Source organism: Passer domesticus, chromosome 9 (genome assembly GCF_036417665.1).
Source record: "Passer domesticus isolate bPasDom1 chromosome 9, bPasDom1.hap1, whole genome shotgun sequence".
NCBI classification, from domain to species: Eukaryota; Metazoa; Chordata; class Aves; order Passeriformes; family Passeridae; genus Passer; species Passer domesticus.
This window is the reverse complement of record NC_087482.1, coordinates 34,169,747-34,193,156: the sequence shown is the minus strand read 5'-3', so window position 1 is coordinate 34,193,156 and position 23,410 is coordinate 34,169,747. Positions and strand designations below refer to the sequence as shown.

The 23,410-nt window shown below is 40.4% G+C and overlaps 2 protein-coding genes across 14 annotated transcripts in view; both read left to right on the top strand.

Moving 5' to 3' along the window:
- Nucleotides 1-15,421, top strand: part of IL17RD (interleukin 17 receptor D) — a 42,923-nt gene extending 27,502 nt beyond the window's left edge. For all 8 annotated transcript variants that reach the window (XM_064432586.1, XM_064432585.1, XM_064432588.1 and 5 more), the window contains exons 4-13: nucleotides 291-409; nucleotides 1,071-1,191; nucleotides 2,229-2,273; nucleotides 2,368-2,519; nucleotides 2,908-2,973; nucleotides 3,825-3,879; nucleotides 4,816-4,926; nucleotides 6,549-6,733; nucleotides 8,942-9,878; nucleotides 12,139-15,421. In XM_064432586.1, the coding sequence (XP_064288656.1) occupies nucleotides 291-409; nucleotides 1,071-1,191; nucleotides 2,229-2,273; nucleotides 2,368-2,519; nucleotides 2,908-2,973; nucleotides 3,825-3,879; nucleotides 4,816-4,926; nucleotides 6,549-6,733; nucleotides 8,942-9,878; nucleotides 12,139-12,254 (1,907 nt within the window). In that variant the 3' untranslated portion in view covers nucleotides 12,255-15,421. The remainder of the gene's footprint in view (nucleotides 1-290; nucleotides 410-1,070; nucleotides 1,192-2,228; nucleotides 2,274-2,367; nucleotides 2,520-2,907; nucleotides 2,974-3,824; nucleotides 3,880-4,815; nucleotides 4,927-6,548; nucleotides 6,734-8,941; nucleotides 9,879-12,138) is intronic.
- A 682-nt stretch (nucleotides 15,422-16,103) lies between these two features.
- The window catches only part of ARHGEF3 (Rho guanine nucleotide exchange factor 3), a 110,124-nt gene continuing 102,817 nt past the window's right edge, over nucleotides 16,104-23,410 (top strand). Inside the window, exons 1-2 of one of the 6 annotated variants that reach the window (XM_064432594.1) lie at nucleotides 16,219-16,259; nucleotides 16,730-16,789. In XM_064432594.1, the coding sequence (XP_064288664.1) occupies nucleotides 16,255-16,259; nucleotides 16,730-16,789 (65 nt within the window). In that variant the 5' untranslated portion in view covers nucleotides 16,219-16,254. Of the gene's footprint in view, nucleotides 16,260-16,642; nucleotides 16,681-16,729; nucleotides 16,790-20,578; nucleotides 20,686-21,456; nucleotides 21,558-23,410 lie in introns of those variants that run through there. The other 5 variants (XM_064432596.1, XM_064432600.1, XM_064432599.1 and 2 more) reach the window with 5 other exon arrangements.

The window sequence follows — 23,410 nt, the reverse complement described above, 5'->3', positions numbered from 1 at the left end:
TACCTTACATTGCAGTGGTAATTTGGAAGCCCCTGATGAGACATGGGCCCCTCTGTTCCAAGCACTACACAACTGTGCAGTGATTGTAGTCTTTGCCAAAGACTGAATTCTAGATAGGCAAGATGGAATATGCAGAACTGACATACAGCAGCAGCTATGAAATACAAACATTTCATATTACTGATAAGTTTTATTCTTAAAGACAAATGAAATATATTCATATTACATAAAATATGACACTATGCATTTTGAAATATTAATCTCCTGTTTAAATGCCCTGCTGTTTGTAGGGATTGAATACTTGAAGGGATTTCGAGTAATACTTGAGGAGTTAAAATCAGAGGGAAGACAATGCCAGCAGATGGTTTTAAAAGATCCAAAGCAGCTCAGCCCCAGTTTTAAACGAACAGTAAGTGCTTTGTTTCAAGAAAAGTTTCAGTGTTGTTTGACCGTGAGTAGTCTTGAAGGTGTTTATCATCCTAAAATGGTTTGGGTCATTAAAGATCATCCAGTTCCAACCCCCTGCCATGGGCAGGGACAGCTCCCACTGTCCCAGGTTGCTCCAAACCCCATCCAGCCTGGCCTGGAACACTTGGAGGGATGGAGCATTCACAGCTTCTCTGGACAGCCTGTGCCAGGGCCTCACTTCCTTCACACTGAAGAACTTCTTCCCAATATCTAATGAACCCTTCCCTCTTTCAGATTGAAGCCATTCCCTCTTGTCCTATTGCTCCATGCCCTTGTAAAAGAGTTGTTGGTTCCCAAAAGTATTATTGGTGAAATTAATGATAGTTGTTGCTTTACAGACAGATCTTGTTCCTTTTGATAGAAACTTTCCTGAAGCTGGAAACTGTCATTTTGGTGACTAGAGTACAAATGCATATCTGTAATAGTCTACATCCAGCTATGGATTGAGATTGCTCATGTCAGTTTGGAATACAGGGGTAGAGAAAGGATTCTTAATATATTAATTTCAGCCTTTGATTGCAAAATTGTGGGCTTGTTTTGAAAAATACTTTCAGCTATGATTGTTGATTTTAAACTATGTTCCAATCTCGTCTTTTTTGTAGGGAATGGAATCACAGCCCTTTGTAAACTTGAAGTTTGAAACAGATTACTTTGTAAAGATTGTTCCTTTTCCTTCCATTAAAAATGAAAGTAATTATCACCCATTTTTCTTCCGAACTAGATGTAAGTATTGCATATAATATGGTGTTGCATCTACTGTAGTATTGCATTTTGTGTAGTATTGCCTGTCATCTCTTCAGTGGGCCTCCCTCCCCTCAATGTTTTGGTTTTTCCAGCAAAGGAATGGAGTGGGTGAGGGAGTTGGATGAGTCTGGGTTAAGTAGCTACTGACACTGTTGTGGAAGGAAGATCTGGGTGTTAAGCAGAAAGAATTTGCATGCCATAGATAAATCTGTGGTGTGTGATCATAAGTGTTAGGCAGCAACCCGAAGAAAAGTCTCAGATAGGCCTGAGATTATCTCAGGTTTGCCTAGAGAAGGATCATTCCTGTGGTTCTCAGTTAACTCTTGAAGATGGTTTGCTTCTCTCTGGACATTGTGAAGAAGGGCAGATTGTTTTTTGCCTTTGACATTACAATTTAAAAACAGTTATCTAAAGACAGATATAGAGGAGGACATCTAAAATTAGATAGCAGCACATCAAGTTGAATTTCTGCAATTACTTAGCAATTCTCATTGGAGGTGGAGACAAGAAATTTGAATGAGCTCCTCAGTGCTCACACAGTATGGTGAGAAACTGCAAGTACCCTTTGAGGTGAACTGTTGATATTTGTCCTGCTAAGGGCTTTTTTCCCTATAAAACTTGCTTAAGGTATTTTCAAGTCTGCCTGTTAACACAGACTGCTGTACCATTGGAGTAGTGCTCAGCATACTTACTTATTCTGAGTAAATATATTTAAGACTAGCTTTAACTTCCTCTCCTGATGTGCTGTGCCTGGTGTTATCCCTTTTGTCTCACTAAGAAATGTGATATTCAAATTAATGGATCTCTGTTTCACATATAAAGATGAGAAGGGACTTGAAATCATAACAAAGGAGTTAAGTTTGCAAAATGCATTCAGTCCAGGCATATTAGAGTCTGGGAAAGAAGTGAAGGTATTCAAAATTATGAAGTCCCTACTTTGGCCCTTGGTATTTTTCTGCTTAAATAGCATAGCAGTTTGATACTGTATAATTAATATTTTTTCTCTATATTTGTAGCATGTGAATTGTTGCTACAGCCAGAAAACCTTATCTGCAAACCTTGTAAGTAAAATGTAATATTTCTATATATTAATCTTATAAAAAGTTTCTGTACTTGAAGAGTCATTTTGCAATTAATTAATATCTCCTCTGACAGATTGGAAGCCAAGGAATGTGAATGTTACCCAGCAAGGTTTTAACATGCAAGTGTCCTTTGATCATGCACCTCACAACTTTGGGTTTAGGTACTACTTTCTCCACTACAAACTGAAGCATGAAGGGCTGTTTAAGCAGAAGACCTGCAGACAGGTACGTGGCTGAGTTTTGCAGCTCTTAAAAGCACAAAACCTACTAACATGAGGTGTTCTAAGGTCTTTCTTCTAAAGAAACTTTAAAAACTTAATATACAATAGTGTCAGTTTTAAAATTGTAAAACTATTTGGAGCTATTGATGTAAATAGCAACTGTGCTGTGATAGCACTCATCAGTCAAAGCCAGGCTTGGGGACTCCTTTGGACCTGGATGACACAAGTCAGCTCTGCAGGCAGACAATTGCATAAGTGAATGTACAGACTTAGTTCTGCTGGCCTAAGGTGTGTTAATACAAGAGTGCACTGCCTATTTCTAAATCAATGTGAATTCTTTATTAGGTTTTCAAAGTATGTGAATTGCTTGCAAATATTCTTTCTTTATGTAGGAGCAGAACACAGAAACTACAAGTTGTGTTCTTCAGAACGTGTCTCCAGGGGATTATATCATTGAGGTAACATTGCTAAACAGTCTTCTCTACAACACCTAAGTGAATATGTTAATGGGAAAATGGAGTAAAATCAAAATATTTCAAATCACGCTGGTAGAATTGAACTCCAAGTATCCCTACTGAAGTAACTTGGGCAAGTAAGTTTTCTAGAATGATGCATTTTTTGGGCTTACCTAGAAACAGAGGCCGGACAAAGTTAGAAGAATAAAGCAGAGATATTTAATGAGGAGCCTGCTGGTGCATTAAGGGTGGATGAAGCCTCCCCAGGGGGCTACACCCAAAATGGATGATGGTCAGGAGTTTTTCAGATATGAGTTTGGTCCATTTACATATCAGGGGTTAATCCTCCAATTACAGCGCCAGGTAATGAAGTCCAATTCCCCCAGTTTGCTTCCCCCCAATCCGCTTTTGTTTATACTTTTCAGGGCCTGAGGCTGCAGGGTATCCTTGGATCATGGGCCCAGAGGGATTGTTGTGTCTAACCCAAATGTGAGGACAGTTAACTAGCACTTTATATGGAGTTTAGAGTTATGCACTCGTGGTACAGGATTAGGAAAATACAAAGGCTAGAATCTTAAGGCATCACAATGTTCTTGACCTTTTCATAGCTTTGCTTCCATGAGTGCACAGCACTTTGTGCCTTAAACTGAAGTTGTGGGCCTGCATAATTCCTGGACTTTGATTTTTATTATTTTTAATTGGAATTCTCTTTCTTGGTCAATTTTTATTATACTAGTTTGTGCTGCTCTTTAGTTTTAACTATTTGAACAGTAACTTTCTTCACTTTGGTCATAAAAGCTGTTACAGTTATTTTCATATTGCAGAAAATAAAATTAATCTCTTACTTTTCCAAGCTGGTTGATGACACTAATACAACAAGGAAAACAATGCACTACGCACTAAAACCAGGTATGAATTCTGTTTTTTAAACAATATACTATATTTACTGTATTAATTTAGATTCAGTTTTAATTATGTTGAAAATAAATCTCTGTTTTACCTTTGTCTGTTTGCCAAAATCTAGGCTATTGAGAGAATTGTGCTGTGCTTTTTTGACCTAATGAAAAAAGAGTAGAGATGCACACTTGAGCATACACATGTGCATCTCTGTGCATTTATATTTAGTGGAGTTTAGATCAATCCATCATTGGAACTCTTTGTGGGAAAGTGGCTTTTGTTGTATATGTGGATATGAGGAATGATAACCTGAATTGCATACAACAGAGGGTGTAATAGTGTGGAAATACTGCAATGAAAGTGTGGGAGCAGCCTGAAGCCATCACCTGTGTCCTTCAGCCCTGGTACCAAACCCAGTGGTCTGGAGAAACTGTCAGGTGAATGCTTCACATGCCTATGCATCAGACCTGGCTTTGAGAAGCTAAAGAGGGATTTCAGAGTGCAACTGCAGCCTCAAAACAGCCCCAGGTGGAGGCAGTGGATAAAATGCACTAAATCCTAGTGCACATTGCTAAGGGTGATCTCTGCAGTTCTTTCTAAGGGGCAAGTTCAGCACCCTGGAACCAAAATGTCAGGTCCAAATGACCACTGCATATCTCATCCAGACTATTTACCACAGGGCTGTTCTCCTGGGGCTGGTGTGAGTTGCAGCTCTTGTTACCCATGAGAGTCACTCTGGTGCTGTGGCAGTGGGGCAGCCACCATAAAACCTAATTGAAATGGAGCAGAACATGATATTTAAGCATATTTGATATACTGTGTCTTGGACAATTACCTGGTAATGGATTACTGCAGCAGTTTTGCATTCCCAGTGTGAAGATTTGTTCAGGTAATTATATAATAATGCAGCTCATTTGCATGTGGCTAATTGTGCTTTGTCTTTCCAAGTGCACTCCCCGTGGGCTGGCCCCATCAGGGCCATTGCCATCACAGTCCCTTTGGTTGTCATCTCTGCCTTTGCCACGCTCTTCACTGTGATGTGCCGCAAGAAACAGCAAGGTAGGAGGCTTCACTCAGTGCAGTGCCACTTCAAGATGTGCTTTTGCAACCAAAACAGTCTTCACTTAGGCTGACTCCAGAAATACCTTTATCTGAAAAGCTTGTTTTTCTATTTCTCTACCCTTCTTCCCCTCATTTTTTTGTGTGCCGAAACCTGTAGCAAATTCTTAATCAGTGCTTGATGGTAATTGGTTGCCTAGACAGATCAAGACTTCACTGTAGAAAGGAGAGAGCAAAAGCAATATTGGAAAATACTTTTTATTTCATGTTTCTTTGAGAAAGTACCATGTGACCGTGTAGATTACAAACAGATTTGTAAATGGGTGTGTTTTAAACATTCCCTTATTTTACTCAGAAATGCCTAATTCATATTTATTTTAAATCAGAAGGAAAGTAAAGCTGTGTGATCCAATACAATTCACAGTGCTGTCTGGAATACTATCTGCAGCTGCTATTCCAGATTTGCTCACTTTCCTGGAAGTTGCCTTTACCTTTCATTTTAAGCCATCTTCCTAAATTTACTGTAAGCTCTGCTTGCAGATGTTTTTAGATTCCATTCCTCCTTGCTGACTTCTCCTCTATCCAGGAGCTGGCAAGCAACACTTAATACATTTAAATGTTAAAAATACATTGGCTTTTTATATAGAATTTAAAGAATCATGTGGTTTCATGAATAATGGAAAAAGAGATTACTTCTCCAAACCTCACAGATCTGTGTTATCCACCTGAATTTTGGCACTGAGATATACTGCAAGTGCTATATGCCAGCTGGGTTAAATCCTTTTACCTTCTGGTCTTCTGTACTTATCCCCTTTGCTCACAGCTAGCACAGTTCCAACAAAAAACCCAGACAAATAACTGAGGATTTGTCTACGGAGAGTGTTGTTCAAGAGTAGTTATTCCTGATGAATTGTTCTGAATTGAATCCCTAGATGGATATTTGTATTTTGAAATACTCATACTTTATTCCAAATTAGCTTACTCAGCTGTAAAACTAGATTAAATTGGTCTGGCATAAGGCCAGACTTTTATGTTCCTGCATAAAAGGATCTATGCAAGGAAATAAATACTAATAGCTATTTTGGTTTAAATTAATCATATCTTAATTCAAATTAATGTCAAATTAATGTCCAGACACGGGTGTGTATATATACACTAGAGAAATCTTGTAGGGTATCCTGAAAGGGTCTGGGGAGCTGGAGTTTAATATTCTTACCTGGCTTATGTTGTGGTTTGGGTTTTTTTAACAAGAGACTTTGTTAGACAGGAAACTCTTGAAGATGATGAATCTTTTAGGATTATAGTGTTTGAAGACTATTGAGATTGAATAAAGGTGAAACAACTTGATTCTATCTATAAAATAAATCTCCCTTGTATTTTCTGAGTTGGGCAGAAATAACTGCCCATTTAACTTTGGAAGTGTATTCCACATGCAGCAAATCTTAAGCTGGATAAATAGAGTGTGTACAACTTTTCTCTTTCAGGATGGAAAGGAGAGGAAAATCTTTAGGAAAAAACCCAAACCATTATTGTGTGCATTAGTAGAGAGCCTACAAAAGTAATAAAAACTCAAAACAAAATCAAGCTTTATAGTGTGAACTCTCTTTTCTCTTGCACTTTAGAAAATATATATTCCCATCTAGATGAGGAGAGCTCAGAATCTTCAGCATATGCTGCAGGTCTCCATGTGGAAAGACTTCGACCCCGGCCAAAAGTGTTCATCTGCTATTCCAGTAAAGACTGCCAGAAACACATTAATGTCATCCAGTGCTTTGCTTATTTTCTTCAGGACTTTTGTGGCTGTGAGGTAAACTCATTTCATATGTAAACAACTTTTCCTTCATTGAAACAGCACTCCCAAAATTCTGTGCTTGAAAAGTAGGTATTTCAGTCACTCCTTTCCACAGAGATAACTTTTGTTATTTTTCTAAATGTAGGTTGTATAAATTTTCATTACTTGGGGAAATGAAGAGATCTTATCCAGTGTAGAAAAACCAAAACAATCCAAACCAACAGAATAGTGGAAGATCATGATTTCAGGACTTTCATTCAGCCATGTTTAGCTTGCTTTGGATTAAGTGCTTTTTCTGTTCAGGAGGTCTTACATCTTTGTAATCAGCAGCAAAAGCTTTGTTGTCTACCTGATATACTTTGGTATTCCCAAAGTGTGTTTTGTATTGTAATTTAAAAGAAGTTGAATCTATCAAGACTTCTACTCATAGAGCAAAAACTGCATTATTAGGATTACTTGTATGTACTTACTAGGTGATTTTTATTTTTTTGCTTTCTTTGTGTTCCATTAATACTGTGAAATCAGCAGCTATTTTTTTCTTGTTTTTATTTAAATGGTATGAGAGAGGCATTTGAATTGCTACTTCGATTGAGCAGGCTTAGAATCTCATACTGCTGTCAGAAATTGAATCAATATGTGACCAGTTTTTCACTTTTCATCTGGAAAAAGGCAGGACAGTTGCTGTTCTCTGTGCTGCATTTTTCCCCCAGCCCCGGGCTATGGCTGGGATGAGCTGGAGCTGGGGTTCATTACAGCAACTCTGCTCTCTGGTGACCAAACACTGCAACACAGCCGAGGCCTCGTGTGTTTGCTGGGGATGGTCACAGCTTTTTATTCTGCTTAAAATAGTTCAGCATAAGCTGTTTTATAACTAACTTACTTGAAACCCATTTTAGAGATGTACTTTAGCCCTACCACACTGCTCCTCTTTGCAATAGTGTTGAGATGAGCTCTTACTGCTCTAACCATGGAATATATGGTCTCGGGCAGCATACAAAATTTATATAACAAAATATTGATGGAAACTATGTGAAGAAATAATACATGTTATTAAAGCCGTGGAGTTTAATAAAAAAAGTGATGCTTAATGCATAACACAAGAGTTGCACAAGTATATTTCATGTGGAATTGGAATGTTTTCTCAAAGGATAAAAACAGTGGCGTTTAATAGCCATTTAAAATAATAGCTTGTCCATAATAAAAATCCTTTCTCACAGATACCAGGACACACAGGAGTTTGAAGAACACAACCAAAACCAGACACCAAACTATCTGAATTTCCCAAGCAGCAGTAAAATGACCTCTCTTCCCCATGCACAGGCTAGAGCTGTCTGTTTGGAAGGAGCTGACAGTGATCTTCAGGCAGCATCAGTTTCTTCCTGTAGCCAACTGTGTGGCAGCAGTTTTCAGGAGTCCTTGTGTTCTGGGCATCCACCAGATGCCAAACTTTTCCGCTCTGCTGTGGGTGAGACAGCAGAGCAAAAATTGTTGTTCTGTGGAAAAATGCTTCAAAGAAGATTTTATAAGTGGTTTTGATGTGTGTCTATTATGCAAGTTTTTTACATCTGTTTTTTTCTCTCATCCTACTACTCATTCCTCCTGTGACATGAAGCATTGTGTCCCTCATCTTGGTGTACACAAGCATTTCAGATCACGTAGAATGGTTAGAAAGCTTTACAAAGTACAAAATAAACTAACTCCTAGAATAAAATTTTCAGACCTTTCTCATCAGATAAAGTTGTTTTGCATCCTAACTGGAAGATCTTGATATTATTGGCATTAATTATGTTTCTATCTAGATATGAAAATTCTTGGCATCACACTTCATTAATATGCAAGGATGATAAGTGAATGTGGCACTTAGGGGCACAGTTTAGTGGTAGACTTGGCAGGGCTGGGTGAGTGGTTGGGCTTGACCTTAAAGGTCTTTTTCAATCTGAGCAATCCTGTGATTCTGTTACTTCCATTACATTCAGCACATTATGGACCCAGACATACAATGGTAAATTGTTTGAGGCAAGCACAATTGTTTCTTGTAGATTGATAATACCAACTTGATTACATAAGTTAATTGTAATTTACTTCATCCAGCCACATTTTCTATGTTCTTTTTATTTCCCAAGAAATATTGCCATGTATCAAATCCACAGTGGTTTTCATTTAAGGAACTACTTGGGTTGATATACATAAAACTTAACCAGATAATTTTTTTCCTTTTTCTAGGTGGCTTTAGATTTGTGGGAAGATCTGAAAAACTGTAAAGAAGATCAGAAGGAGTGGCTTATTAAAAAAATAAATGAGTCGCAGTTTATCATCATTGTGTGTTCCAAAGGAATGAAATACTTTGTTGAAAAAAAGAACTGGAAGCACAGAGGAGTAACCAAAGATGCAGGAAAAGCAGAACCCTTTCTCTTTGCTGTGCTGACTGTTGCGGAGAAGCTTCGTCAGGCAAAGCAGAATTCAGCTGACCTCTGCAAGTTCATTGCAGTCTACTTTGACTACTCCTGTGAGGGAGACATCCCTGCTATTCTGGATCTGAGCACAAAATACAAACTCATGGACAATCTCCCCCAGCTCTATTCACACTTACACTCCAGAGATCCTAGTGCACAGGATTCAGAGGTGTTTCCTGCTAACATCAGTAAAAGGAATTATTTCAGGAGCAAATCTGGGAGGTCTCTTTATGTTGCCATTTGTAACATGCATCAGTTCATTGATCAGGAACCAGACTGGTTTGAGAAACAATTCATTCCCTTCCCTCCACCTTCTTTACACTACTCAGAGCCTGTCATGGAAAAATTTGATTCAGGCTTGGTTTTAAATGACTTGGTGAATAAGCAGGTGATGGATGGTGATTTTTACCTGAAAACAGATCTAAACATTTCAGTGGGGAATTCAGACTCTCACTGTATAATTCAGCACTTAAACCTTGGAGAAGATATAGAAACTCAGGACATTCAAGGTGGTGGCAGCTCTGTCCTTCAGCCACTGTTACATGTTGTTAAAGCTTCAAATCTGAAAGACATGCCTCGAGATTCTGGAATCTATGATTCATCTGTCCCTTCATCTGAATTATCTTTACCTTTAATGGAAGGACTACTGACAGACCAAATGGAAACCTCTTCCATTACAGGAAGTGTTTCTTCCTCATCAGGTTTAGGTAAGACACAGCAGTATATCAAAACTTACATTCAGTTACTGTGCATATTTCTGCCATCTCCAAATAGGTAAGATAATATGTGAGGAGCCATATAAAAGGCTGCAGAGAAAGGTAAACATTGTATAAAGATGGTAAAAATAAACACAAAATTAAAAAGAAAAATAATACATAAAATAAAAATAATATATAAAATAAAAAATAGACTATAAAAATAAAAATAGGTAGAGTAACTTTGGAATTTTTTTTTTCTAAACTTACAGTGTGTGGAGGAAATTTAGCTAGGTAAGATTTCACTAAAATTCTATTAATAAGTCACTGCTCATTAATTGACCTATTCTTGGAGAGATAGCTTCTTCCTTCCAGGGACTCCTTGGCAGCTGGGATTTCAGCTGACAGCTGTGTGGTGTGATCAAGAGCGTGATATGGTGAAGCATTCTCACAGACAGCCATAAATCTAAACCTGACATTGCTCCAGCACATCCTGGATGCTTTAGGGGTATCATCTGCACTGTGGTTAACTCAAGTTTCAGAATGACATCAGGCTTCTCACCAGACACAGGGCTGGGGAATGAACAAATGGCTTTCAGTGGAGGAATTTAAATGCTTGGAAGACATTCTCCAGAATAGATACCCAGCTCAGATACCTCCAGTTAGAAGGTGTGAATTTTGCCTCAGGCTGTATAAAAAACCTGATCTAACCTTACTAGTTCCAGGATATTGAACTGGCATCACAACTGCCTCAGTGTGGAGTGTTCCAGCAATTGTACTGGTATGATAAAAGTGCTCTGCTGAGATTTTCCTTAAGCAGCTACAGCAGGTGAATATTGCATTTTGATGGTTGTATGCTGTTCTGGAATGAGTGTTGACAGTGTGTTAACTAGACTTTTCTGTTGGGTAAATGAATTTTTTATTCTTATTTAGATAATTCATAACTACTGTTTGGTGCCAGAATTATCTTGGAGGAAGGGAATACAAATGCTGATTTACAGATACAGCACCTATCAATGTGACTAAATAGTTAAAATCTGAAAAAAATTCAGGTGGAAAAAAATACAGATTTACTGTTTTAATTAATTAAGCAACAATTACTCTGTTTTCAAAATTAAAATTATATTTTTTACTTTCCTACCATCTTCTAACTTAGTCTTTTCTCACATTTGTGGGAAAAAGTACAGATGATCTCTGTAAAGGTTCTAGTGAAAGTAGGATGCTGGTTTAAAATGTATGGGCTCTGTGTAAGAATGCTTTCCCAGTGTCCCCCTCCCGATTCAATGGCTGAGCTGTCAGCTGCCTGTCCCAGCTGCAAGGAGCACAGGAAGAAAGAGGCAGTCTTCCCAGTAATTAATTCTCAAGTCACATACCCCCTTGTTAACATGCTTCAGCTGTAGAGGTTAAACGTTAGAGCTCTTGCTGATAGAGCTGCATCTTAGCACTGTTATTCCAATTTCTCAGGAAACCACAGTTTCTGCCATTTTCCCATTTACTGTCCTCATCCAAAAGCACCACCCTGACTGACTCTCACCCAAATGAGGTACAGGGTACAAAGGAGACAGCACTGGAACTGACTCTAAAATCATCATCTGCCTTTTAGAGTGCAACCCATTACATTTCTTTAGTGTCCCAGACATACAAAACATATAGCCCTAATGTTTATATGTGTGCTAATGAGAGGAGTAAATAGAATTTTTTAGCTTTTATTGTTCTGAGAGATAGACACATCCAAATTATTGCTCTGAATTCACCCTACATTTCATTTTTTTACTTATTTTACCTGTTACTTGGTCAGAACAGATGTGAATAGCTCTGACATTTAGCATCTCAAAAGAAGATCTTTCCTTTCTTCCTTTAAAAGCCAGTTTTATATAATCTTTTGAATAAAAATCATAAATCACCTAATTTATAATCCTTTCTATTTTTCAGTGCAGTTCCTGAGCAGACTGCTGGTCTGCAAAGTAAAGATTCTCAAAGACATCATCATATTTGGCATCCTCAACTGGAGTTCAAACCAGTTTAATTTTGATGAACCAAACCTTTACTAGGTCCATTCACTAATAAGGTCTTCCCTAAGAAGTCCTGCCTGGGAAGAAAATCAGTATTGTAACTCTAGATAACATTTTGCTAGTTCAGCCTCAGGAGTGCATGACAAGGTGGTGCAGAGGCATTTCATAAGTTTTCTTGGCATTGTTTCTGAAATATTGACTGAGTACAAAATCACTGTTTCAATTAATGAACTTCACTTTTTTTTTTTTTCCTTTTATAGGGGAAGAAGACCCTCCTGTAATGACTGCTACAAAGTTCTTAGTGCCTGGAATATGTAAAGCAGAACTTCATTGCCACATCCACGCTGATGAACTGCAGGCAATTGCTCCTTTATAACACATTACAACATTGTTATGCATTGCCACTTTATCAACAGCCTCTGTTTGTGCTTTAACTACCACACTGTCTCAGCACCAAATCTACTTGAAGGAACAAACAGCCCCCAAAGAAGATCTGTTACTCCATTTTTTGTGGCCAGTAAACTTGAATCTGTTGATATTTTTATAAAAACTCTAATGATTTGAAAAATGTAGCATGAAAAACAGAAGAGCATACATTTAAAATGATTCCTGTTGTAATTTAAATATCATTATATTACACTGTTTACAGATGCCATAATCAAAATTTACTATTTTTGCTAGGAATAACTTTGCAACTGGACATAAAATAGCTTGGATCATTAAGCCTTAGTAAATTTTGTAGTCCAGCCTCTAGTTTTAAGTGCTGATGTACTTGATGGCAGGAGTGTTGTAGTCAATGAGAACAGGATTTTTTTCAGAAGTAAGATAAAATGCCAAAGGTGACATCAAGAAATTCTCCATCAGAAGAAATAATTTTCTTTTCAAAATCTTTGAGCTCTCTTCCTCAGCCTCCTTTCCCCAGATGCTGATGTGTCTCAGTATTTAAGTCCAGTGCATGTCTCCCTGCCCTGCATTAATCTCCTGTGTCCCCTCCACAGTCTGGCTCTGGTGACTCACAAGCAGCACCTTTCTGAGGCTGAGGATCACATAACAGAGAAAAATACAGGTCCTCCATATGCTGAATGGGACCATGGAAACAAAGCTTCCTGTTTCTTCCTGAAGGGCTAATATAAAGAATAAAGAGATGGGAGAAGGAAGACCAGATCTCATATTGAAGATATTCTAGGTTTGTTCAGCCATGAGAGGAGTGTGCTTTATGGGGGTTCATATCATCATCCAAGGACGTGGTGCTACAAAACCCCTGGGCTAGAGCAAGCCAAGACTGGCAGTTAACAGGCAGGAATATTTTGTCTTGAGCCAAGCAGTGAACAGAAGCCAGTGAGTTGTTTTGCAGTTTACACTATTTATCATCACTTAGTGATTAAGATTGTGTGCTGTCACTGGTGTTATATTAAGGAAAAATGCAAAAACTACCACTGGCCATTTTTATCTGCTGACACAGAGCACACATGTCCTGTTTCCTGCAGTGACCAGGTGGGTAAATCTTCATCCAAAATGTCCCTCCTGTTTGCCAGAAGCAACTTTTCTGAAATTAAATGCATCTCTGTAACTGCAATTCCAGGCACTATTACAGTATTTGCTGCATGGGAGCAGCAAATACTAAAGGACACCTCACCAATGTGCCTTTGCTCATTCTGGGCACAGTTAAATTCTGGCTCATTTAACCTGTATTCACATTCCACTAGCAGGAAGTTACCTTAAAGAGAATTAAGGGAGAACTCAAATACCTCAAATATTCTCTTAGTTTTAATAGATGAGAATTAGACATTGATACCTGTTACATTTTATTATCCATTTTAATAGCGTGAGATAGAACTATTAAGTGATGATTTTGGCTGAGTAGCTGTAAAGCTCACGGGTTGTTTTCTTGGGTTGTTTTTGTTTTGTTTTGGGTTTCTTTGTGTCAGTTTATATTTAATAATTGGAATTTCCAAACAAAGGACTCTTGAGATTGTTATCACAGATGGAGTAAGAAAGTGCTGTAACAATTATTTGTGTATAACAGTTAATGGCAGAACTCTGACATGCTTTGCAATTGTAATGCAGAATTCTGTGATTATTTGGATCAGCATGTGTTAGATCTGGAGGGCTTTGTCCAGTAATGAAATGCTCCTTATTCTTTCTGCTTTCTGAATTTCAGAGGACACTACCTGGAAAACTTCAAAACTTGCAATATCTAAGTAAGTCTAGGTAATTTTACACACATAGTGAATCATCTGTACCTTTGATGATTTTTTTTAAGGCTGTGCCTTGAGCCTTATTGAAGGCAAAATACTCCATGTTTTCCCATTGCTTGAAGGTCAGACTAGGCAGAATCATTTAGAGATAAATGCTCCTCCACTAAATCCAGCTATGAGGGACATGGATTTGGTGCAGTTCTTTTTATTTTACTGAAGAAAGGGTTTGGATTGAATAAGCCAAGACAGAAAGGTGACACAACGCCTGTGCTGAAGATGTGCTGTGCATGGAAATGCCAAAGCTGCACGACAGGAGGAGGAGGAGGAGGAGGAGGAGGAGGAGGACGAGGCCATTTCTTAGCAGTGAGCTGGTGAAGGTAATGCTGCTTTCATCCATGGGAAGTCCCAGCTCACTTAGTGTTACTTAATGCTGGGCTAAAGATTGGGAAGATTTCCATGTTCTGTTAAATACAGTGGCAAAATCAGTATTATGAAATGAAATTAAGTTTTCATTTTGAGCTCTAAGAAAGCTGAGTGTTGAAAAGGGATGAAGGCAGTTGCACAAAGAATCGCTTGTCATTATTTTTTTTTTATTTGTTCAAAATTTGCTGTACAATCTTGCAAAACTTATTTGTTAATTATGAAAAGTCTATGCAGATGACAGTCACATCTAGGGGTGAGAGGGAAGAAAAATTCCTTTATTCCTTCTTAGCTTAAGGTGGAAGCAGCATATTTTATGTACTCAGAAGAAAGACAATATAATTAAGTGAAAATATAGATTAGGATGGCCCACACCTAAAGTTTACAAAAGTAAGAGAAGTAATACTTAATCTAAAATAGTATAGCTTTTTTACAAAGCCACAGTTCCTAAAACTTTAGATATTGTGTATATTGAGTTGCTGAAAGGACATAGTACTGAATTGACAAGAGTTCTTCATGCTGGGAATAGCAGCAAAAATCCTTGTAAAAATTATTTTTTTAAAGATATGTTAACACACATACTAGAAGTTAGCTTACTACTGTTTTCAAGCATTAATAAATTCTAAACATCATGTTAATGGTGAAAGGATCCCTTTAACTTCTGCTACACTCAGGTGTGTGGACATTGGATATTTCATAGTGTATTTTCTGGGAGGGTGAAAAAGCATTGGAAAACTGAAGGCTCAAGATGTGACAGTGTGTTCAGCATTTTGAATGGGAATATAGTTGTTGCCATAATTTGTACCTGTCCATGGACACATCAACTGTTGAAAATAGACTGCACCTGACATTTTCAGAAATAATGTTTTGTCATACTTTAATTTAGAAATTAAATACCAAAATAAAATATTTTTGTTCTATTTCATTCGTTGGGCTTTTCTTATGCTATTGAAAAGAAATGGCTTAAAAGTGCAGTGGTTTTATCCTGCACACTTGGAGTGCAGTTCCACACAACACACAAGCAGCCAGACCTGCTAGCTGCTGTTCATGCCCTACAGCTGGGAGGGAGGCAGCTGTTTTGATGGGTGTTTATTATAGTTGAGGAACTCTAAGAAATGTTAACTTCTAAAACTTCTGTATGGGATGGACTGGGTCAGATTTTATTTTTTAATAAAATTGCATTAATATGATTCTATGTAATTTTTTCCTGTATCTTCCCTGAAGGTCTCCTAGCAGTACATGCTTGTTCTGCATGCCAAGTGAAACCTATCCACATCCACAAAACTGTAATGATCTGAATTAATTTTGTCAAAGATGATGTGATAAATACCTAAGATTTATATGTTTTTTTTTCATCCAGCTGATTTCAAAGCTCTGTTCCAGTCAGTGAACCCTGCAAACTGTAATTTTAGGGGTAAGCCTTGAAACCACTCTGATTCCTTTTGTTGGTGGAGTAAATGAAGGGAATCTAGTTACATAATGTTAGATGTAACTGTGGATACACAGTTTGTGGTAATTAGCAGTGGGGCTGGCCCAGCCCCATCCCCAGTGGGCACAGCTGTGAGCAGCACTGACAGCAATGAGCCAGGGAGTGCCCAGGGGCACTGACCAACCTCCAAAAGGAGCAGAGGGCTCACAGGGGCAATGTATCACGTGAGGGGATAAAAGGTTGGCTGAAGAACAAGAAAAGGCAGATGCTTGCAGCCTCCTGAAGTGCCATGATGTTATTCTGCATGGGCAGATGCCTGAAGCCTTCTAATGAGGTGTGGTGTTACTGTGTATGGGTGGATGCTTAAAGCCTTCTGAAATTGTGTGGTGATACTCTGTGTTGTGGCTATCTCAACTGTGACTTATGATAATATATAATGTAATAGATTTCATAGCTATAATAGTAAAAATTCATGCAAGAAGAAATCAACATTTGGAGAATTTTCTTCATCAGATGATAAAATACTTAAAGCTGTAGCAGTCAAGGCCAATTCACAAAAATCAAACTTTTTCCAGGCTCTCCTGGTAGGGTCACAGGCCTTGGCAATAGATGGCAGGTTGAACTAGTGTGAGTGAGTGTATGGAATGCTCTCCTGTTGGGCTGCTGATTTAGTTGGAATTCTAACTATTTAGTTGCTACTGGTGTGCAAAAAGATCTGCTTGAAAAGAGGCAGTCTTGTTGATTATATGAGTCAGGTAAGTGTGTTTTGTGGCAGGCCATCATTTTGGGTTTTTTTCTCCTCAGGGGAAGCGTGTGTCTGTGGTTTCATGTAATTCTAAACTCTCTAACACATCTGCTCCCCGTGTAAGTTCTGTATTAACCCTTTAACTGTAAATCAGCATCAAATTGCACACAAAACTTGTCCTGAGTTTTTGTAATAGGTTTATGAAGAGATTTTACTCAACCTAAAATACTTGCTATTGATAATTGTAATTAATTTTCCTAGGAATACAACATTTTTTCCATTTCTTCAATATTGCATTTCTTAACAGCTATAGAACCCTGGATTATACCAAGGGCTTGGGAAACTGACTCAGTCTTTTTTCCATTTTAAACTAAACTAACCTTTAGAGGCTGTCTTTCATTGGAATATGACTACTTCCAATAACTGCAAACCAGGAGTTCTTCATTACCTTTGCCAGTACAGTAAAACTACAGATCAAACCTAAAAACAGAAGTCACGTTCTTCATGGTTAAAAAAAATTATTTCTAACCCAATTACAGAGGCTTAAACTTGTCAAATTGGATGCCTTGCATAGTAAAAGGGGACTAAACACTTGGAGAATGGGCTTGTTTATTTTTCACACACTTGCCAAACTAAACTGTGTTTTAAAGAAAAAAATTTCCCAAAAGGATGTTACATTGAGGAAACCAGTGCCAGGAATATTTCCAGGGCAGCAAGTTACTGTCTGGTGAAAATAATTTCTGGTGCAAATTATAGAATATAATCACAATATAGAAGTGGTTTTTGGCAATTCTTTATGCCTTTCTGGAAGGCAGTGGCCACACCCTTTTTAGTAATGCTTTATTTCTCAGGTGATTCAACCAATCTCAATGGGTCTGGTTATGAAATCAGATACTAATGATGGGAGTGGGACATGGATGAGACAGATTTTTCTTTACAACTGCACAACTGGTCACCTACAGGCCATGAGCCGCCCTGAGGGGGCGGCTCCGGGACCGTTACTGTCTCATGTTACTGTCCTCATGTTACATGAGAGCTGGGCAGGAACTAGATAAAGTCTAGGAAACAGATCCCTTGGGAATGGAGGTGGGCTGGTGTTAGCTGAAGGCAGAGCACAGGGCTTCATGTCTTGGTGTGAGCCATAATGGTGATTCTGTCAGCAGTCAGTGTATTTGGTCAGAGATTATTGTTGCAGCTTTGGCATTTTGCAATAAGTTGTGTGATGGAACCGCAGGGCACAAACCCTTGGTTTGTGTCTCAGAGAGCTGCAGCACCACTGCAGCAAATCATCTACTGATGGAGCTTGGTGGGAAACAGAGGCACAGCAAGAACTGCAGCAGGAAGAGGTGGATTTGGGGCAGACATGAAGCAATGCTTTATTTCCTTTATGACACCCCACAGAGACCTCTGAGTGTGAGGTGCCTCGGGGCAGACTCTGCAGGAGCCTGTTTCAGCCCTGGAGCACTCCTTGGTGCTTCTTCTGGAAGTGCATTGCCTGATGAGAACCTGGTTTGCAAGAATGACTCCTTTATAATTTTGATGAAAATCTGGAGTGATTTAATTGCTGTCAGTTACATCATACTTATTTCAAAATAATTAAAAGTGAGACTAGAATTAGACCTCCTCGTCTTTAGCAATGTCTAATAGAGGGGATGTACCCATAAAAGCTGTGAGTCATCAACAGAAAGGAAACTGTCTGCTCTGTTCTGTAGCTTTTGCAAACATGCCAAGGTGTGTTTAGGTGTTAGGAAGGAAGTCACCATCTCTTTGCTGAACAGTTGGACAATGCTCAGCTACTGAGGGTGGAGTGGGAATAGCAGTGACAGTGAATCAGGAAACAGGGCAGGATTTGTGTTTTCCCCCTCTTTGCTTAGACTGCCTCCAAACCTGAGAAATACCACTACGTTAATTTGAATATTCATGTTTTTACCCTTCAATTGGCTTAATAAACATTTTTTTAAAAGTATAACAGTCAGATATCACTGTGTTTTTAAGATAATGCTTTGGACTGAAGTAATAATACATTTAACAGTTGAGTTTTATATTTTGCATACTAAAGAAAATTCCATGCTTGCTATGATTTTAAAATGCTGAACAAACAACAATTACAAAATACATTATATAATATTTTGTCTTTAAACCCAGGAAATACAAATTAGTAATTACTCAAAAGTGTTCAGTCTCCCTGGACAATGCTTTTAGTTGATGTACTTGAGCAGATTCTACTTTGTTATATAATTATAAATGTTACATCAACTAATTATTCCTTCCCTGTGTGCATAGGTAAGTGGAAATTTTGTGGACACACAAAGTACTCTAAAAGTTAAAGGTCTCTAAACAGACCATCTCTTCCCATTTCCTGATAATGAATATCAAATTAAGCTTTAAATCAGTGATCTGGAACTGCTGCTTTCCATGACAGGCATGGTAGGTCCTGGATGAAAAATGGATGTGCACTTACAGCCTGTGCCTCTCTGCTTTCGTAACAGGCACTGCCAGAGCAGGGGGTGGGATGTCTGCTTCCCACTTATCCTGGCTGCAGCTATGACAAAGGGTCAGTGTTTCAGGAACCCATCAGAAATTATCAGATTGAGCAACCTCAGAGATTTCTCCATTCTGCTAATTTTATCAGTGCTGCTGGGAGCCCAGGTTTTGCCCATAACCTGGTGTTGCTTAAAACATAAATCCTGACTTTGCCATAGGGCAAGAGAAGTGCCCAGTCTCCTCACACCTGTGTAATTTATGTGAATTGCTACTTTAAGAGCAGAAAAAAAACTCCAGCTGTAAACTATTATGTAAAACTACTATGACATCTTGATGGCTATTATCCAGTTGAATTGTCCTTAGTTTAAAAATAATTCACCTTACAAACCAGTATCATTAAATATTATATTAATTCCAGAATGGTTTTATACACTGTGGAGTTTAGAGATTACTTTAGTATTCCAACCTGCAGAAATGACATGGAATTAGAGACCTTTACTTAAAGCAAGGTCTGTGTCCATCTGTCTGTCTCTTCCATACCACATTCCTATCCTCAGCAATTAGAAACAACTGAGAGATTAAATCTCCTCACAAGATGTTGGTTTAGACAATATGGCCAAACCATTGTTAATTATTAGTTATTCTGCTGTGAAGTGTTTCTGGTGTCTGGGCTACAAAATGGGATGAGTTCCTTTATTATTGTTTTTCCATTGGCTGTTTTATGTTGGCAATGCTACTCCTGTGAGAGACCTACCACCTACATGTCATTTGCATTTGTTTTAAGTGATGTAATTGTTAGTATTTACTATTATTATACGTGACTTCAGTCAAGGAAAATGACATGATCTTTACCAGGCACAGTACAAACATAGACTAGAAAGAATCCCTCATCTAAAGTGCTCACCATCTACCTCCATCTTCACACCCCTATGGTTTTCCATATGGTTTTTCCAGGTCAATAGGGCTTTTGAGTGTATTTCCATACTACTATTTTGTCCAAAACACACGTGGCCTGTTACCACCTGTACATTTGTTGCTACTTTCTGTAAGTTTTTAACCTAACGGGACCTACTCCTGGTCGCTGGCTCTTAATATAGTTTGAGACTCATAGCGATGTGCTTTGCCTTTCTACGGTGGGTCTGCGTCCTTAGCCGTTCCCAACCCCGGCTTGGCTTCCTCCGCGTCCCCGGGCAGCGCAGCCCGGAGCCCCGGCAGATTGCTGCTGTGGGCCCGAGCAGCCGGGACCCGGAGCGGAAAGGAAGGACAGGACAGCCGAGGAGCAGCTTGGAGCCGGGAAAGGGCCCGGGGCGGGGAGGGCGGAGAGGCGGGCGGGGCTGGCGGAGAGGGGCGGGTGGAGGGGCGAGGCGGGCGCGCACACCGAGGCACATCCCCGCCTCCGCCTGCCGTGACAGCGCCCCGAGCCCCCGGGACCGCGTCCCGCCCACTGCCGCCGGCTCCCCGTGCCCGCCCGCCGGGCCGGCAGCTCCGCCAGCCGCATGCCCGGAGCGGAGCAGGAGCAGGACGGTGCAAGGTGAGTGCTGTCCCTCGGGGCTGGGCAGGTGGGCGCTGCCCAGCGGAGCTGGACGGGCTCGGCTCTCATGGGGCAGCCGGAGGCGGCAGTGGCGGAGCTGAGCGGAGGTCGCTCCGGGGGGACCCGCCGCGCCTTACGGGATCGGCTCGGAGCGGTAGCGGCGGGTCCGGAGGGGACTCCCGCCAGCTCCGGCTGGGTGGAGCGGGGCTGGTGCTGCTGCAGCTCCTCGCCCCGCTCCGCGATGCCCCGTGCAGGGGAGGCCGCAGCTCCGCGCTGCCCGGGTCGGTGCGGGACGCGCGGGCTCCGCTCGTGCCCCGTGAGGGGCCCTGAGGGGGCGGCTCCGGGGCCGGCGGGCGCCCGACCCGCTCCCTCTCGGGTGCCTTTATTAGTTTATGCTTTTGAAGAACTTTCAGCGCTTGTTTAGTGGCGAATCTTACAGGAGCGTCGGCTTCGAGGGAAGGGCCGCGGTGCCCGGAGCCGGCCGCCCGCTCTGAGCCCCGGTGCTTGTGACGGGCCGGCTGTGCCCCGCTGCTGTTCGCCTCGGCGGGGCCCGGAGCCGGCTCTCGGCCCTTCCTCCGCCCGCACGGCCCCCGCCTCCGGGGAGGAGGTGGGGGAGGCTCAGGCCGAAAGGAAAGTGGGAAAAAACAAGCAGGGAGAGCAGTGAGTTACACTTGGGGAGTGCGCAGCGGGCTGCGGTGGGAGGCAGCGCGGGGGCCGGAGCCGCAGCCGCGCTCTGCGGTCCGCAGGTGAGCGCGGTGCGGTCCGTGCTGCCTGCACGGTCAGTGCGCTGCTGCTCATCTCGGTGCTGGCAGCGGCCAGGAGCTGGGATTTACTCCGGAGCCATTTACGTTCATGCAAGAAATCAAACTCTGGTAATTTTTTTCCACGAATTTAATTTTTTAAATTAAGTTTTTATATAGTTCTTAGGACTGTATAAACGTTCTTGTGTACTTTTTCCGTGTATGCCTACATTTACTAATGCAACCTCTAGTTAAGTGTTATCCTTTAGTACGTTTTCACAGCTAAAGGGCAGAGGAAATTCCCTCATCCTCAGACCTTGCTATAGCATTGCTTTGGTTGTATACTTAATTCTGCAGCATGTACGGAGGTCTGCTGAGTGCAACAAGCTGTGAGATGGATGTTGTATCTGTACAGAATTTGAGTTCAGAATAGGAGAACCCATGGGATTTGGAAATGAATGGAGCTAGGCATTTATTGCAGAAGAATAGTGCTTGCAGAATGTAGGTGGTGCATGAAATGGAGCTGCCCTGGTGCAGATGAAGTAAGGGAATGCACGGGTATATCCCTGGCTTGTCATTTAGTGGATTGAGTCCTTCTATTTAAATTTTTCATAGGTGTAATATGATACCTGTTCTCAGTAAATATTTCTGAGGCAGTGTCAGTAAATAAAATGTCATTGTTTTGAACAGAGGTGCCATTCACTTTCCCATCGGAGCGGTGTGTAGGGGCTAGCAGTGTGACAAGGCCTCGTGACCCGTGAGGACACTGTGACACTCGGCATCATTCCCTGCACATTCTCGCAGACCTCCGCTCTGTTTTGAATAGCTCGCTTCTTCTCAGGACTGTTTGTGTGCAGACAGTTGTTCTGGCGTGATTCCAAGCTGTGGGAGTCGCATGTGCAATAATTTGGAGGTGCATTATGTGGCGTTGCTTCCAGCAAGTGGCAAGTGAGACCACGTGGCCTTAAACAAAACTGTTTTGTTTTGCTGCTCGTGAATTGAAGTGGGTGACACCCGCTTCTGCTCGGGAGTTTATGTGTAACACCTTCATATTGACTCAGGAGCTTTTTTCCGCTGTTTAAAAGCTCCTGAGTGGTTTTTTTTCCTATCTTAAATATTTTGCTTTAAGTGTTAAAGAAAATTAACCTGACCTCTTAAATTTTGTTTATTCTGGTGTTTTATTTGTGTGTTTCAGTGGTTTGGGTTTTTGAACCATCTCCTTTGATGAAAGAAATTTTCTGGGTTTTTTTGGGGGGGTGTTGGTTTTTTGGTTGTGTTTTGTTTTTGTGTGTGTTGCTTTTTTTGGTTTTTTGGGGTTTTTTTGGTTTGTTTGTTCTGGGTTTTTTTTTTTTTTTTTTTTTTTTTTTTTTTTTTTTTTTTTGTGAGAGCATCTGCCTGCTGCTACAAAATGCTGTAATGAATGCATTTAGAATCCTTTTGGAATTCTTCCTGTAGGTGCTGTATTTTATTGAAGACAACTTATCTACAGTGTACCAGTGAGAGCTGCATTTGGAGAAATAATTTGTTGCCATTTGATTCCTGTGAAATATGGAGGGGAATTGACCAATGCTATGTTTGTGGGAGACTGTTTTGTTTAACTCAACCAGCCTCTTTATGTGTCTTTGCTTTGTTACCAAAGTGTGCCTCTCAGCTTGTGGGGATGTGCTGTGGATTCCAGTTGTCCAGGACATATGAAATCTGGGATTAACAAATGGCTGAGGTCCTGCATAAGTCTTTAGGAGTGTGTAAAATTACTGTAGTGTAGTATCTAAAAAAATTGGAAACTAAAGGACTTGGTAAATACGCTCCATTAATGTGCGATTTACACGCACCTCCTGCTTTTCTTATAACAGCCATAAAGCAACTACTGTGAAACAAGTGGTTGTTCAGGATGTGGCTGCGGTGCTCTCCGCCCCAGGGGTGACTCGGGGGATGCACAGCACACGCAGGCTGCTCTCCCCTCCGACGTGCAGGGTGTGCTCCAG